Consider the following 15,794-nt stretch of genomic DNA (forward strand, 5'->3'; position numbering starts at 1 on the left):
GAGCCACACCAGAGTGACAGAGGTCTTCTAACAACCTTGCTTCTTTTTCTTTATAGGTTTAATAGCTCAGATTTTTCTGGGTTCAGACCTGTGGCTGCTAATGATCTACAGTACGCTTTTTGTCCTAAGCATGATTACAGTGATACATGATGAATTCTTCCACACAGCATGAGAAGAGGCATATTTTGCTTTCTCGCAGGGCAGGAACAGGTAAACGAGAGCACGCAAGTTCCAGAGTAAACATTACGTGGTGAAGGGTAGGTCTTGACTCTGTTTTTTAACTTTGACTGATGTAGATCTTGGCACACGCATTTTTATTTTTTAAACAAAAACAAAAAAGGCAGTTCAGGAAAAGATATTTTGAGTCCCTTTCTATCCTCCCTCATCAAAAAGTCAAAAGCAGTATTTGGACTGTCAGTTAATAACTGACTCACTGCATAAGGTTCGCAAGGCAAAGGAGACTGGGATTAACAGTAAATCACAACTTAACAAAACAGAGATGTATGACGTGGTAAGACAGGAGGATTCACAGAGGGACAGATGGGGGCCCCACGGCCTGAGTAAAAGCTTTTGAAAAGTGCAAGGAAGAAGGTCTGGGACCTCTTGGTCTGGGCACAACTGATGCAAGAGAGAAATACATTTAGGGTTGTGTGCTTTCTGCTAGAGCTTTGGGGAGGTAGAGTTCTGGGTGGAGAGAAGCCAGGATGAAGAGAACGAACCAGGTCCATTAGGGTGTTTCTTTCCTTGCTCTTCCCTGGTAGAATCTACCTGAATGACCTTCCCATCAGAATTAGCTGAGTCCCAGTTTTAGCCCTGCTGATGCTGTGAGGATGGGAAGAAGAAAACCCTGAAGCCCATCAGTCCACTTACAGGCATCATAGAGTTAGAAGCTGAGTTGAGAGGAAAACCCAAGGCACAGCCTCTGGCTTTCTAAGGCTCCAAAAAAGTGAGAGGCACCTGCTATGCAAGCTGAAAATGGTAATTCTTTTCTCCTTGAAGAGGAGCATCAGACAGGAAGGTAATTACCTCTAGCATACATGATAAAGAATCATCCATAGACCATACAAAGCCCGTATGAAAGAGGAAATACTATCTATTAGTGATTAAAATCAACCACTTAGTCATTAATAAAGTAAGTACTTGGTAGCTTAGGAAGTGAAGGAAAAAAAAGGTCCAGTGGTATTTTTATAGCTGATACACTTTTACTTTCTTTAAAGCACTAAAATAATCCAAGTACTTACATAGCCACTGTTTAAATCTATTTGCCAATATTGAAATATACTACTGAGGAAAGGATGTGACAACACGAGTCACTAACTTCTTTCTATATTATTAAATTCATCATAGTCCATTAAATTACCTGTCCAAAGGAACCTTTGCCTATCAGTGAGTCAATTTCGTAACGATCCATCCACTTTTCTCCGTTTTTTACAATATAATCATAGTTATCATCATCATAACCATCATTGTAAACCTTCCGCTCCTTCTTATGACTAGAATCGTCTCCCTGGCCCTGTTGGTGTCTTCGTTTCTTTTTTGCATAGTAAACCTGAAACAGGAATATACAGTGTCAACTTATAATGTAAATTATCAGGGTTGGGAGGGGCATACATCAAAAGTATACATATGAGATAAGTCTGCTACCAGCAAGAAATTGATGAACTTCATTTTTTATAACAAATACAAAAATTAAACAATTTCCTATAGTTGCCATTTGAATTACAGAATAACACTGATATATAACCAAGAAAAATGTCTACAGTGAAATTACATTGTGTATGTATTTTTAAATAGGATGTGTTAAGTAACTGACACCAAGTATTCCATTCAACAGTAACAGGACATGTACATTTAATTTTTTAACTAAGGTATAATTTATACACAATAAGATGGCACAGAGCTTAAGAGTGTAATATAAGAAATTTCAGGAGGTGGGGGGATGCACATACAGGCTAATATAATCATCAAATACCATATAGAATAAAGAAAATTTTCATACTCCTCACATTCAAGTGCCCTCATGCCCCTGTCCAATTTCATACGTGATTTTCAGGCGAAGATTTTTTAAATGAAATTTTAGATGTATATGAACTCAAGTTTTACTAATATAAAAAGGCCCTCTGAAACATGCCCAGTTTTTAAGCCAAAATAATGTAACAAGGAAAACAGTCATTCCCTCTCACCCCCTCCCAAGCACACTAAAGGCCATAAACCTCGTGGTTGATCGCAGATTTGAGTTATTTTTCTTATATTTGTTTTTATTGGAAAATAGTTTCTAAGAGCAGTAAAATATAATAGTTGGACTAGGCAACAGTCCAAATAATTGGCAACTAACTTGGAGGAAACTATAAATTACACTGCATAGGATAACTACAAGCTGGCAAAACAGTTGGAAAGAAGCTTCCACAAAGCTGTTAACAACAGTTTAACAGTAGCTTTGTTAAAATTTATCAAATATTAACAAAGTGACATTAATACAAATTGTTAACAATTTATCCAGTATTTCCAGATAATCAAAACCTAGTTTGGCATACCTTCTATAAGAGGTTAATGTGCACAAAAGCCAATTTAGACATGTTCCTTGTTGAGTTCATCCTAATTTTATTTTACCACATTGTCACACTAATAAAATAATACTGGCATTAAGAGCATCAAACTGCTGTAAACTTTATACATGCATAAGAACACCTTTTTTTGGTTAAATGGCTCTAAAGCTGGTACAGGATAGGCTTTTGATGGGAAAGGATGCAGGGCTCCCACCAGCTGAGGCAAGAAAGCACAGACACATTGACTCTCTCCAGAAACACTCATTTAATAATAAACTACAGAGCTAGAATGAGGCTAGAAACAAATGGCAATCAAGCTGCAAAAGGTCTAAGAGACCAGAAAAATAATTTTTGGAAGCAAAGAGCCAAGTTGGAAGATGCAGAATTCAAAGTGCTATGCTTTTTTATCCTACTTCCACCAAAAAGGCTTTCAGGTATCTTACACCAAGAAAAGACAGAAGATAAAATCTACAGATAAAAAGATACACATAAAATTTAAAGAGACAATTTAAAGTTACAGAAATATAGATGGATCAAATAGACTAGTCCAAATGCCTGTTAACTGGATATTAAATGTGTCTCAGAGCTTCCTGACATCCATGGCAAAAGCAGAAACAGATACATAAAAATTTGGGCAAAATTTTAACATAACCTACTTTTATAAGTGTCACTACTCCTTCCCTTTCCCCTTTCCTGTTCTGGAGAAGAGTTATTACAGAAATGATAACTCAACATATATTAAATACAATTTTGAAAAAAGAGGTTATCCACAATTTTTTGCACTCTTCATTAATATATCTTCTTTCTTTTACAGAATTACATTAATTATAAATCATTCACTTACCAGTCTTCACAGTAACTATCAATATGATAACCATTTGGAATAAAAAAAAGTTTAGTATGTTTAAATAAGCCTCAAAATAACTTTTTCCCCCTGTTCTATTGCAAGATATATGCTGTTGTAACAAATCAATAGTCTTACCTCATTAATATGCTTATATGTTTTGATCAAGTCAACAGATAGTTTTCTCAGGGGAGCAGTTGCTGGATCACGGAAGGTTTGGGGCATCCGCCTCTGTAACATGACAATATCAGGCATCACCTTAAATAGACAGAAAAGACTAGCACTTTAACTATACTGCACTGGTATAAATTCCCTCTTCTGTAACCTGTGTATACATATTAAAATGAAAGACATACATTAGACAGTTACACATTCTCTCTCAGTTATCTCTTTCAACCCGACTCCAATGAAGACAACCACTAGAGCAAATCAGCGTAATTAAGAAGACAACATGTCCAGCTACCCAAGGCTTTTTTTGATCCTGTCCCCAGAGTGAACAGTGGGGTTACAGACACACCCCTGCTCTGAGAGACAGTCATGATGCTACGCAAGAGCACTTCTCCACCATACAGTTAGCTCAAGGAACATTTTTTCCCAATTATTCCTAGAGCCTGACCCGGTTCACAACAGGTATACAAAAACCTAAGACAGGATTAAGACCCCTTGGCACCATGGAGCAAGCCAGCTGTGAGATAGGCATGGCGCTTGGTGCCACAGAAGCCCAGTTCCCAACGCCCCTGACCCTGCCCTCTGACAGACACCCATCCTGTGATCAAGGTTGAAATCTGTGCCCAAACTCCACCTCCATATCCCTTCTCCCCTTACCCTGCTTTGTTCCTCTCCCTACGCTTATATACTGACATACTCTACTTCACTTGTTTCCAGGTTTTAGTTTTTCCTCCTCCTCCTACAACAAGGAAAACTCCATAAGGGCAGGGATTCTTTTGTTCAATGTTGTATTATTCCCTTTGCCTGAAGTAGTGGCTGGCACATAGTATTTAACAAATATTAGTTGGACAAATGAATCCAAAATATAGATACCCCTATGCACTTACACTAGGAACTAACCACAAATAAGTTCCAGAGGACACCTTAAAGCTAATGAAACTTTCTTTTAAAAAACTCCTTTCAACCATTCTCCATTAACTCCTCCTGCCCCCAACCCTAAACCATGTCTCTTTTATTATCCAACAGGCAGCCAGAGATCAACTCTGAGTTTCCTGCTAGACAGGGGATGAAGCAGGGACATGGGTACCCACACCCAGGAATGCTGCAACCAGCCCACCGACCGCCCTGGACTGCTGCCATGGTCATTCTCCCACTCTGTGTCACGCCTCAGTGAAGGAGTCTCCTAAGGAGCGTCAACAGGTCCTCAAAACCAGTAAATTACCTCAAGGTACCTGCAGTCACTACCAAGAGCCAGCCTTGAGCTCCTGTCTAGCTCTTGTAGACATTTACGCCAGTTACAATCTACTGAACTGATAGCCCTGACACGGGCCCTCTCAAAGGGGCAGAAACAGTAAACACATCACACCAAGGCCTCAAAGAAGTATCTGGAGTCTTGGGATAATTAACAAAGCTAACCCACACTAACAAAAAAAGAGGGGAAGTTTGCAGAGTCACAGTGGACAGAGCAGGAAGGAATCCCCATCCCTGCGGTATGGAAAGATGGGCTGATCACAGCAGTTATGTGGCGCACTCTGCGGAGACCACCACCAGCAGTCACTTGCTTTGCATCTGTACTCAAATTCTAAAACGTTCTTTTCCAGATGCTAAATTACTGTGTTAAGTTAATAATTATTATCTTTTCTCATGATCCTCTTTTTCTTGAAGTTCCAAGTAAGGTTTAAGGGGAAAAAAAACTTTGGTGATTATAACTATTTGATCTGAAAGGATATTAGGAACTAACAAGAAAATATGAATTACTTTTCAAATACATATATTGTTTTATTTTTCTAAATATAAATAGTAGGTAAGCAAGATTCACAGGGTATTTTACTCTTATACTTAATTTAATGAGACAGTATCAGTAGTAAGCATGTCAATTACTTTTACATGAATGAATGCTGCAAACATGTAATGAAAGAGGTCTCCTTAATATATTTCCTTTTCTTTATTTTTTAAGATTCTGGCACTGTTTTCATGCAGGGAATTCACTCAGAAAGACCATTCTTGGGCTGCTGGAGTGCAACTTCACTGAGGTTTCACAAAATCTGAATCAGTGGCACATTTCACTACTACTGCAATAAGCTAACAGAAGGTATAGTTATCATTAGAAACAAATGAATTACCTAAATAGTTAATAAAATATTTGCTACACACTATGTTTCAAGCATGCTGACTTCTATATCCCTCATGTAATCCTCTCAACAATCTCATGAGAATGAGTAATGTTTGCCATTTTTAAAACGATAAACCTGAGTCTGACGTAAAATTACTTGACTAAGGCCCTGGAGCCAGGGAAGTACAAGCAAGGGGACTGGGGCACTTCCACACGGAGCCCTATGCTCCAACCACAGCACAAGGCCGGGCCTCTCTATGAATTTCAGGCCTCTGTTCTACCCTCTAGGTTGAGTTGTTCATTTTTAGGTTATCTGCTGGGCAAAAAATTGAGTCATGCATAATAAATACCAATCGAAGAAGCATATGCATTTATTAACATTAGTTATGCACAAAACTATGAACATTCTGAAGTTTTTAACTCTCCCAATTGTAACTCCTCTGTTTTTTCAAACATCTGAAAAAAAGAATCACTGACTACATCTTTCCAGGAGTAATTATACTTACTCTAAACATAAATATCATACAATCAAGAAAAAATTTTTTAATGTGTAGTACATACGTGAAGTTGGATATGAACATAGTTTTGACTGAGTAACCATGTTTCTCAGCACTCAATGTGTGTGCTATGTGCTTGACACTAACAAAACACTGCTAACCTCTTCCAAAATGGCCAAACTTTGCCTTTGGAGCTAATCAACTAGCTAATTCTAAGTATCTTACTTTTCTCATATACTTCTGGCAATAGATGTTACTATTTCAGGGGTATTTGTATATATATAAACCAGATATGTTCTGTCCACAGAAAACTGTCCTTCAGACCAGACTGTAATTCAGTGCTTCAGAGAGCACCTGTACAGATTAACTGCTCAAAATACATGGAGAGAGCAAATAGGTTTCTACAAACTAAATACTAACTTTCATTGTGATTTCATGTTAGGTGACTCAATTTTCTGTTTTTCAATACTGTGCTGCCATAAGCACAGATCCAGACTAAGAAAACAACTGTTCCAGAATTCCAGTTACAGATCTACATTAAGACTCAAGGCCAGCCCCAAACATTACATGTTTTCTCTACTTCCGGCCTCTTACAGCCAAAGCCACGAGAACGTACAGTGATGCAGCAAGCTCCCTTCCTCCGCAGCTAGAAGGCAGCCCATGGTGTTCAGGACTCAGGAGCTCACCAAGCCACAGGTGGGTAGCCGCCCCCCTCAGCCCCCTCAGTATTCTCAATGCAAAGACAAGAGTTGATGAGATACCCTTCTTCTGCCTCCTCTCTCTGGCTCTGGGAGCTAGAAAAAGCCACACCCCCAATACTCGTATCTTGTGATCTTTCTGTGTGAAGACACACATCACAAAGCAAAAGAAAAGCAGTAGTTTGCACCTCCTGCTTAGATCAGTTACAGGAGCTAAAACAATCTTTTTTTTTTTTCCTGAGAAGATTCCATAGTGTAAGCTCCAGGACTTAATTAAAAAACTGTTTTCTAGTTAAATAATACCTATTTCATCTACTTTATTTCTATTTACTTCACATATAGTGAAAAATCAGAAACATGATATTCTATCGGTCTTGCTATTTGGGGAGCTGTTAATAAAGTAGAATCACATATATAACACACATCCAAGCGCTAATATAGTTTCGGAACTGTGAGAGGCAGTGAGAACCAGAATGGTCCAAGGAGACCCAGTATTCAAACACCAATCATGCTTCTCTACATTTACTTTTACTACATTTCTCATTCCTAAATTTATCTTTTGAACAAAACTGTGTTTATATTTATATGAAATAACACATATAAGAAAGATTAACTACCAGAAATGAATGGTAAAGTTAACTCATTTCAATCTGTTTGTACAACAGGCCTTACTTAAAAGACACTGACAGGATGATTAATAAGAAATAACGGAAATCAAATAATGAGATTATACAAGTTTAGAGGTAGAAGGCACTGTGCAGGGGTGTGGGGTGTGGGCAGTGTCCTTAGTCTAAAATAGTCTAAAGTCCCAATCTTACATTCAAGGAACAGACAGAAGGGTCCATGTAACCTGACTCAAGTCATACAATCACTTCATGAGTCAAGACTCTGAGCCCATGTCGATGACTTGTACACCATCCCACATCAGCACAGTTTCAGTGTTTTTTTTAAACTACAGTTATGACGAAGACTAATCTGACTGCCTTATTTGGTTCTGAAAGTTGGGGGATTTGTCAGAAATATTTGGCTGAATATTATTACTTAAAAGGTAGTCTTTTTACATCATATGAATCTTTAAAAATATTTTACAGCTTAAACTGGAAATACTAAGTGAATTCTCTCTTACAAAATGTTAGTGGTACCCAAAAAACAGGTAGCTTGCTAACTACATTACCTACTAAACTAATATAGCCATAATAACTTTAAAAGACTGGAATTTTTTCCAGCCTCTGTAGATGCTAGGTGTTACAGAATTCAAAAAGCACTGTATCTAAGAAGAAAGAAGCCTAGGCTGGACCCCTAAGTCTACTGCTTAAATACTTGGAGAAGTCAAGCTTAGTCCCTTCAGCTGTAAAAGAGATTAAAAAGAGGTACCCTGTCTGATAGGCTGCTTTTGAACAAATAGGAAAATGAATCCACACATGCTTTATTTCTTAAAAGCACAGTACAAACATATCATTGTGATTTTACTACTTTTTGGGTCTCCAGAGAATTTTCTTCTGGTATACATACACTCCCCAAAACTTGAATATTCTGACCAACTACTCCAATTCTCAAACATACAACTTTTCAACTTATGGCATAAAACAAATTCTTAAGTCTTGCTATAATTCATCTTACCATTTAACTGAATGTTACCTACTACATTAATTCACATACTACATACATTTTATAAATGTGAAGCCAGTTCAACTACTGACAAAGTTGTATTACAATATGTACAAGGGTGCCCCCTAATAATGTTAAGTAACTGTAGCCAACTGTTCACTAAAAGTATATATTATTGAATTAGAGAAAACACATTTCCTTAAGGTAAAATACTTTGAAATTTTCCAAATTTTTGGTCATTACTTGATATATTAAAAGACCTGAACAAAACAGGGGCAAACAAAATTCCTAAGTACCTGGAAAAACAGCCATTTTCAGGGCTCACGTACTCTCAACCACAGTGGGGATAAAAACTACCACAACTATAACTAGCAAAAAAATTCTCCCAAAACCAAAAATCAATGTAATGGACACAATTAATTCAGGAAGACAGTAAAAATAACATGCACACATATATGCATGTATGAATGTATCAGAAGATTCCAGCATTTATTTTCTTTACACTATCCATTTATGGAAAGTTGCTACATCTCTAGTCTGAATATTAGAAAGGCATGATTAATTTTCATTACATTTTTTTTGAGGAGTCTCATATTTATTTTTATAACTGTATATACTAAGGTAGTTTATATGAGCAGAAAATCAGCTCTATAAGTTTGCTATAATGGAATCTGTTTTCCTGGAGCCCTAAGTTTCCTACAACCTCTGAAGTTTTCAATTTAACCACCTTTCCATAAAATAAGCTTTAAGTTTCTTTAACAAATATTCTTCAGAAATAATTTTTTTGCCTCCTTACTACAGAATAAGAGAATACAGTTAGGTTAGAGTGTTTTTTAATTAAGTGAAATACATACAAAAAAACCCCAACAAACTTTTTAATGCAAACTTCTTAACATCGCATTTGTCAATCCAGAATCTCACATTAACACGTACAACTGAAAATCATTAAAGCATTTTGCCTACTTACTATCTACCATTTTTAGGAATAAACTACCATTCCAACAAGTCCTATGTCTGATACACTGTGAGCTTACCTGGTTAGTTAGAGGTTGCTGAATCTGGTCAGAATAAGGTAAGGCAGAAACCTGTTGGTCACTTATATTTGGCTGGCGACGGTCACTGTACTGATGTGAATGGGGCATCTGTCCAGCCATCTGAAGGCCAGCAGCATGGAATGAAAATGATGGTGCAAGCCGAACAGATGAAGGTTTGCATGCTGAAGTCTCTCCTCCTACAAAAAGACAGTGAGGTTTAAAGGATATATTCATTTCATAGTACTTGTATCTTTTGACCTACCTGACAGTCTTTTAAATAGGGGCTTAGAGTGTTCAAATAATACTAAAAACCTTTAAAACGACAAATGAGAATATGTCACTCAACACAACAGTTGTATGTTAAATGGTATACATATATATATATAGTGATTAAAACGAGTATCTACAAGTCGTGATTAAAACGAGTATCTACAAGTCTACATTAAGAGAAAATCTTAAGTAAATCTTTCTGTAAAACAATAGGAATAACCTTTAGTACTTATTTTCACATATGAGATTTTCAACAATTGAGAACCAGAAGATATATGAGGTATCTCTGAACTACTGCAAAGAGCCTCTCCAATGGATCAGACCCAAAGAGAACACTGCTGAGATGGTGCTTCGCACCTGCCAGGTATACAGCAATCAATATTCCCAGCACCCTCCAAACCATGTGAAAGACTTGTCCTAATGGTGCTCACCTATGACACAAGTAATTCAAGCCTGAGCATATAATGCACAGAAACAAGCTCACAGGATGCTGGATTCCTCTGGACTCTTCTAACACACAGTCCTGAAAGAAACTAACCCTGTCAAGCTCAGCACAAGAATGAATGATCAGTAATTATCCTATTGGCAGGAGGGAACCATGGTCATGAATCTCATGGTAGAAATGGAAAACTAATACTTTGGTCCATAGAAGTATTTGGTGACATACTAATACAAGTTGGTTCATCCTTAAAGAAGAGAAAAAAGACCTTTCTTCTTATATTCAACTAAACATGCAATCACAGACTGAAGTCAAGAGCAAAGCATAAAACCCTGATCAACAAACTCTAGATCCAGAATACTTATGTTTGTGTTCCTGAATTAACCAGGAAAGTCCCGCCATACAACAGACTATGCTGTTTGGCATCAGAGAACTTTTTCTAAAGTCTACTATTATTGAGACATACAACAGTATTGGCCCAACAGGGAAGAGCACGGATTTTCATCCAGGTTGCTATAGTTTGAAATTTTAGCTCCACTTACCAGCTGCACTGCCTTGCACAACTCATTTCCTGATAATGATAATAATATCTACCTCAAAAGGTGAAGGCTAAGTGCTTTAATATATGTAAAATACTTAGAACAGCAATTAAAACAGCTCATTATCAGCTGCATTTACTGTATAGTAGTGCCCAGTAAAGGATGATGGGGATAGTACCCATTTTTGTGAAGCACAAGATCTTTATCTAAATGTTGCAGAGACTCTGCAAACTGAAGACAACAAAGCTCAATTCTCCAAAATACTAAGTTCCACTTGTATTTTCTACCACAGTAATGATATGGTCTCCCATCCAGTCAAGCACAATCAAAGTTCTAGAAATCGTATTAGAGTTCTTTTCCCCCACAGACCATTTCATGCAGCCACCCAATCTGTTGATTCTACCTCCTACAGAACATTCAAGTACCAACCTCTTCATCTCCATCACCCCATGTCTCACTTAGAACTAAAACAGATTCCTAATATTCCTAATATAGCTTTGTCTTTACTCTTCCCATTTACAACTCTGTATTTCCTCAATAAAATTGCTAGACTGACCCTTCTAAAATGCAAATCTCAAGTCCTCCACCCCTACTCAAATTTGAATATTGCCTGCCTTAGCATTGCTTTTAGACCTCGGCTTCTGTATCTCTTCACGACAGCATGAGATCTTTAACCGACCCACACTTAATATATGATTAATAAACATCTGCAGAATTAAGTAAAGAGACAATGTCCCTAAAATGGTAGATGGGGTAACTTTCTAAACATTTCAATACTCATTAAAAAAAAAAATTCAGCCAAGTCAATTATGTGGAACAATTTTGGTTAAAAAATAAATAAAACTAGGAATTTATCCTATGGAAATAATCAATAATGTGCACAAAGAAAATTAGAGAAGAATGTTTTCCCTGATATTACCTGTAATAACAAAAAAATTGGAAACCTAAAATCAATACATGGGGTGGGGTGAAGTGGGGTGGGGGGAGAGAAGGGAGGTTTTAAATTTGCATGTTAAAAACAGAAAACTGGGAAGGAATATAATATGAAAAAGATTGGTATACAAATAACTCTTACAAATAAACAGTGAAAAGACTACAGCCTGAATGGCAAATTACTTAATCACTCTGGGACTTAGTTCCCCTTCCTATGAAGCATTGGTATTATTACACTAACCCTATTTCCTCAGGTTTGTTGTGGAGATGTTGAGACACACAAGCAGGCCTGAAGAATGGAACCTGGTACCTAACAAGCACTTTGAAAAATAATTAGCTTCTGTAATCATTATTGTATACTATGTTTAAACTTAATTATAATATACAGAAAAGAGTGCAAACATCATCACTATACAGCTTAAACGATTATCATCAACTGAACCTATGTGAACAGAAAAAAACAAAACATGGCCATCACCTCAGAAACCCTCCACAGCACTGTCTGACCCCTCCCAATCAATACTTAATTCTCTATTCCCCAAAAGTTACTATCTTGACCTCCAAAACCAGTGTAGTTTTGACTTTATTTAAAAGGATTTATGCACTTAATGTTATGCTTCTAAGCTGCAGTCTGTTCATTACCATTACTTACAGTATCCCAATATATATGAATGTGTTTATTTATCCATTCTACTTTGACTGATATTTGAATTATTTCCAGTTCAGAGTTATTACGAACATTGTCACTAGGAAGATTCTTGTTAAGTGTCTTTTGGCATACAGAGATGCTGTTCTGTTGTTTCCAATTTTTTTCTTTAAATCAATCTATTTTTCCCCTAGCTATTCATGAAAACTCCCTCTGCTCCAAGCCTCCACTAGCACTTGGAATCATCAGTCTTTCCAATTTCAGCCATTATGGAAGGTATGCACAGTGGTATTCCATCATGACTTTAACTTTCTCTCTGGTGACTAGGAACAGCTTTTCAATTATTTATTGACTGTGTGGATATCCATTTGTGACATGCCCATTTAGGTTACTTTTTCATTTTTCTGTCAAGAAAGTCTTTTTCTTACAAATTTCTAAATTTTTTTAAATCCATTTTTAAAAACATATTTTGATTATAGGTGATTTGAACTGTTGCTCTCTTAATGGTGTTTTTTTAAATTAGAGTATCGCTGATATACAATCTTATGAAGGTTTCACATGAGCAACATTGTGGTTACTACATTCACCCATAATATCAAGTCCCCCCACATACCCCATTGCAGTTACTGTCCATCAGCATAGTAAGATGCTATTTAATGGTGTTTTTTTGATGAAAATGATTTAATTTTATCAACTTTTACTTTATAGTTAGTATTTTTGGTGTCTGTTTAAGAAATATTTCCTTATACTAAAATCATGAAGAAATTCTGTTATCATCTAGAAGTTGGGTTTTACCATTTACATCTAGATGAGTAATGCTCTTGGATTTGATTTCTTTGTATACGTACACTAGGAATTGTTTCATTTCCCAAAAATAGGACATCCAATTGACCCAGAATCCATTATTAAAAAGACAAACTTTCCTCACTGTTCAGCAATGCCATATTTGTCATAAACTGCACACCCATATATGCTTGGATGTTTTGGGCTATTTTGTTCTACTGGATATGGGGGTGCAGGCACCACTCACTGTCTTATTCCCAATCTCAGAAAGTAAGCTTTCAACATTTCTCCAGCAGTGTGGTTTTGATGGGTTTCTAATTGATAACCATTATCAGAGATCAATGAAGTTCCCTTCTAGCCCCAGTTTGCTAATATCTTTCCTCATGAATAGATGCTAAATTTTATTGAATGCTTTTTCTGCATTCACTGGAATACATTGAGTTTCCTGATTTACTCTGTTAATATGTGGTACAACACTGATTTTTTAATGTTAAACCAACTTTGCATTCCGGAATTCAATTTGATCATGATTATCCATTTGTGATAGATTCACTGGTGAAAATTTTGGGATCTGGAGTTTTTTCTATGGGTAACTTTTTCAATTAGAGGTTATATTTAATAGGACTACTCAGATTTTGTATTTCCTGGTGTGTCTGTCCTGGTAAGTTGCATTTTTCTAACATTATGTCTACTTCATCTAAATTTCAAATGCATTGGCATCAAGTTCTTTGTAATTTCCACTGAGATTTTTGATCAATGCAGGTATAATTGTAGTGATACCTCCCTTACTTCAAGACTGGTTCATGAGCTCATCTCTTTCTTCTTTGTAATCAGTCTGATCAATTTTATAAGAATCCTTTCTTAAGGTTTTTATTTCTGCTGTCATTTTGTTCTAGCAGTTAGTGAATCAGGTGTATTAAAAATCTCCATGAGACAAAGAGAACACTGGTGGTTGCTATGAAGGGTGTGAAACAGGTGAAGGAGGGAAAAATTTAGTGAAAATGTTTCCTATCTTGATCTGGGTTATAGTTACATGGCTATACACTTGTCAAAATTCATCAAGCTGTTAAAAAAAAAAAGAACCAAAATTCCCATTTACGTTATGTTACTGGATTACATAAATTTAGAGTTGTCAACGTTCTGGATAAATAAAACCTTTTATCATTATAAATGACCTCTCTATTTCTGACAATGCTTCACTTTGGTGAGTATGGCTACAAGCTTTGTCTTAATCTTAGCATACAGTAGTATGTCCTCTGTCCTTTTACTTTCAACCTTTCCATTTCCTTATATCTTAGGTTTGTCTCTTGTAAACAATATGTAGTTTGGCATAATTTATGTGGGAACACTAATAACCTTTCTATTCATTCCACAACTGTTTTATGTTCCTTTCCTACCTCATGCTGGACAATTTTATATCTCTCTCCACACACACAAATTATTTTATTATTTTTTAGTTATCATATACATTACAATATATTTTATGTATCCCTGACTCCTCAAAATCTAATTACTCCTTTAATTTGTATACTATTGTTGACTTGTGTGTGCATACACACACACACAATCACAAGACAGCAACTAATCATCCAGCTTGGGCAGAAGCCAACTCCGGCATGCATTTGGAGGGATGGATGGGTAATTTTGTGATATCCAAATAACTATGAAAGAATTACGAAGAAATGGATAGCTGATGCTTATTATTGTTGTAACTATCCTAAAATACTCGTTTCATTTTCTGAATCTAAATCCAGTCAATGGCATGCATTAATTTCAACAAGCACTTACTGAGGGGTTACGATGGCTTTATTTCATGAGGGGGACAATGTCACTAATGATCTATAACAGTACTTCTCAAACTTTAATATGTTCACAAATCACCTTTGAATCTTATTAAAAATGCAGGTTCTGATCCAGAAGATCCAGGGCAGGGCTCCAGAGCTTTTATTTCTAACAAGCCAGCAGATGATGGCAATGCTGCTTTGACTATCATCTAAACAACTTAATTGTTCACCTTACAAGAGAGAGCTATTTTCCAACTAATGGAAGTAGCAGATAATCCAAAAACAAGCTATATTCTAACTAAACAATACACTATAGCCCCCACCCACAGATTTACCTTCCTAGATTTTTTCTTTTATTTTTAAAGATTAATTCACATTCCTGTGCATAAGGGTAGTATGATAGGTGACAAAGAATCAGATGTCCTTTTTAACATATACTGTTGGTAATCTCAACATGGATTAATGAGAAATAGCTTTGTTTTTCACTTGTGGAACTTTTTTTAGCTATTTACTATACCATGTATCATAACTATGGTAACCTTAGCAGTTACGGACCTAATAACAGTCACTGTCTCCTTTCTTAACTCAACTGCTGTATGTGAAATCCAGAAAGATACTCATTTAATTTCCTTCCACAATGCCAAAAAGTATTTAAATATCCATTCATTCATTCCTCTTTCATAATATTAGACTCAAAAAAAATAAACTAAGATTGGAATTTCTTTGTCAAGCTAATTTTATAATTTAGCAAATCACCATGGCTTTTATATTTTCTAAAGTTTCCATCTTCCCTTTTAACTCAAATATTAATGAGAAAAAGGACTTAATTCATCCTATAATAGAGATAATAATAATAAAGTACTAGGTTGAACTATATGAAATTGCTGATATT

The 15,794-nt window shown here is 36.2% G+C and overlaps 1 protein-coding gene across 17 annotated transcripts in view; it reads right to left on the reverse strand.

The window, feature by feature from the left end:
• The window catches only part of DYRK1A (dual specificity tyrosine phosphorylation regulated kinase 1A), a 151,488-nt gene that overhangs the window by 38,568 nt on the left and 97,126 nt on the right, over positions 1-15,794 (reverse strand). For 15 of the 17 annotated variants that reach the window (XM_073231353.1, XM_073231348.1, XM_073231361.1 and 12 more), the window contains 3 exons: positions 9,509-9,705; positions 3,529-3,648; positions 1,361-1,549 (listed from right to left, as the gene is read on the reverse strand). In XM_073231353.1, coding sequence (XP_073087454.1) covers positions 1,361-1,549; positions 3,529-3,648; positions 9,509-9,705 — 506 coding nt within the window. The remainder of the gene's footprint in view (positions 1-1,360; positions 1,550-3,528; positions 3,649-9,508; positions 9,706-15,794) is intronic. The other 2 variants (XM_073231355.1, XM_073231349.1) reach the window with 1 other exon arrangement.

This window comes from Manis javanica, chromosome 3, assembly GCF_040802235.1.
Source record: "Manis javanica isolate MJ-LG chromosome 3, MJ_LKY, whole genome shotgun sequence".
NCBI lineage: Eukaryota > Metazoa > Chordata > Mammalia > Pholidota > Manidae > Manis > Manis javanica.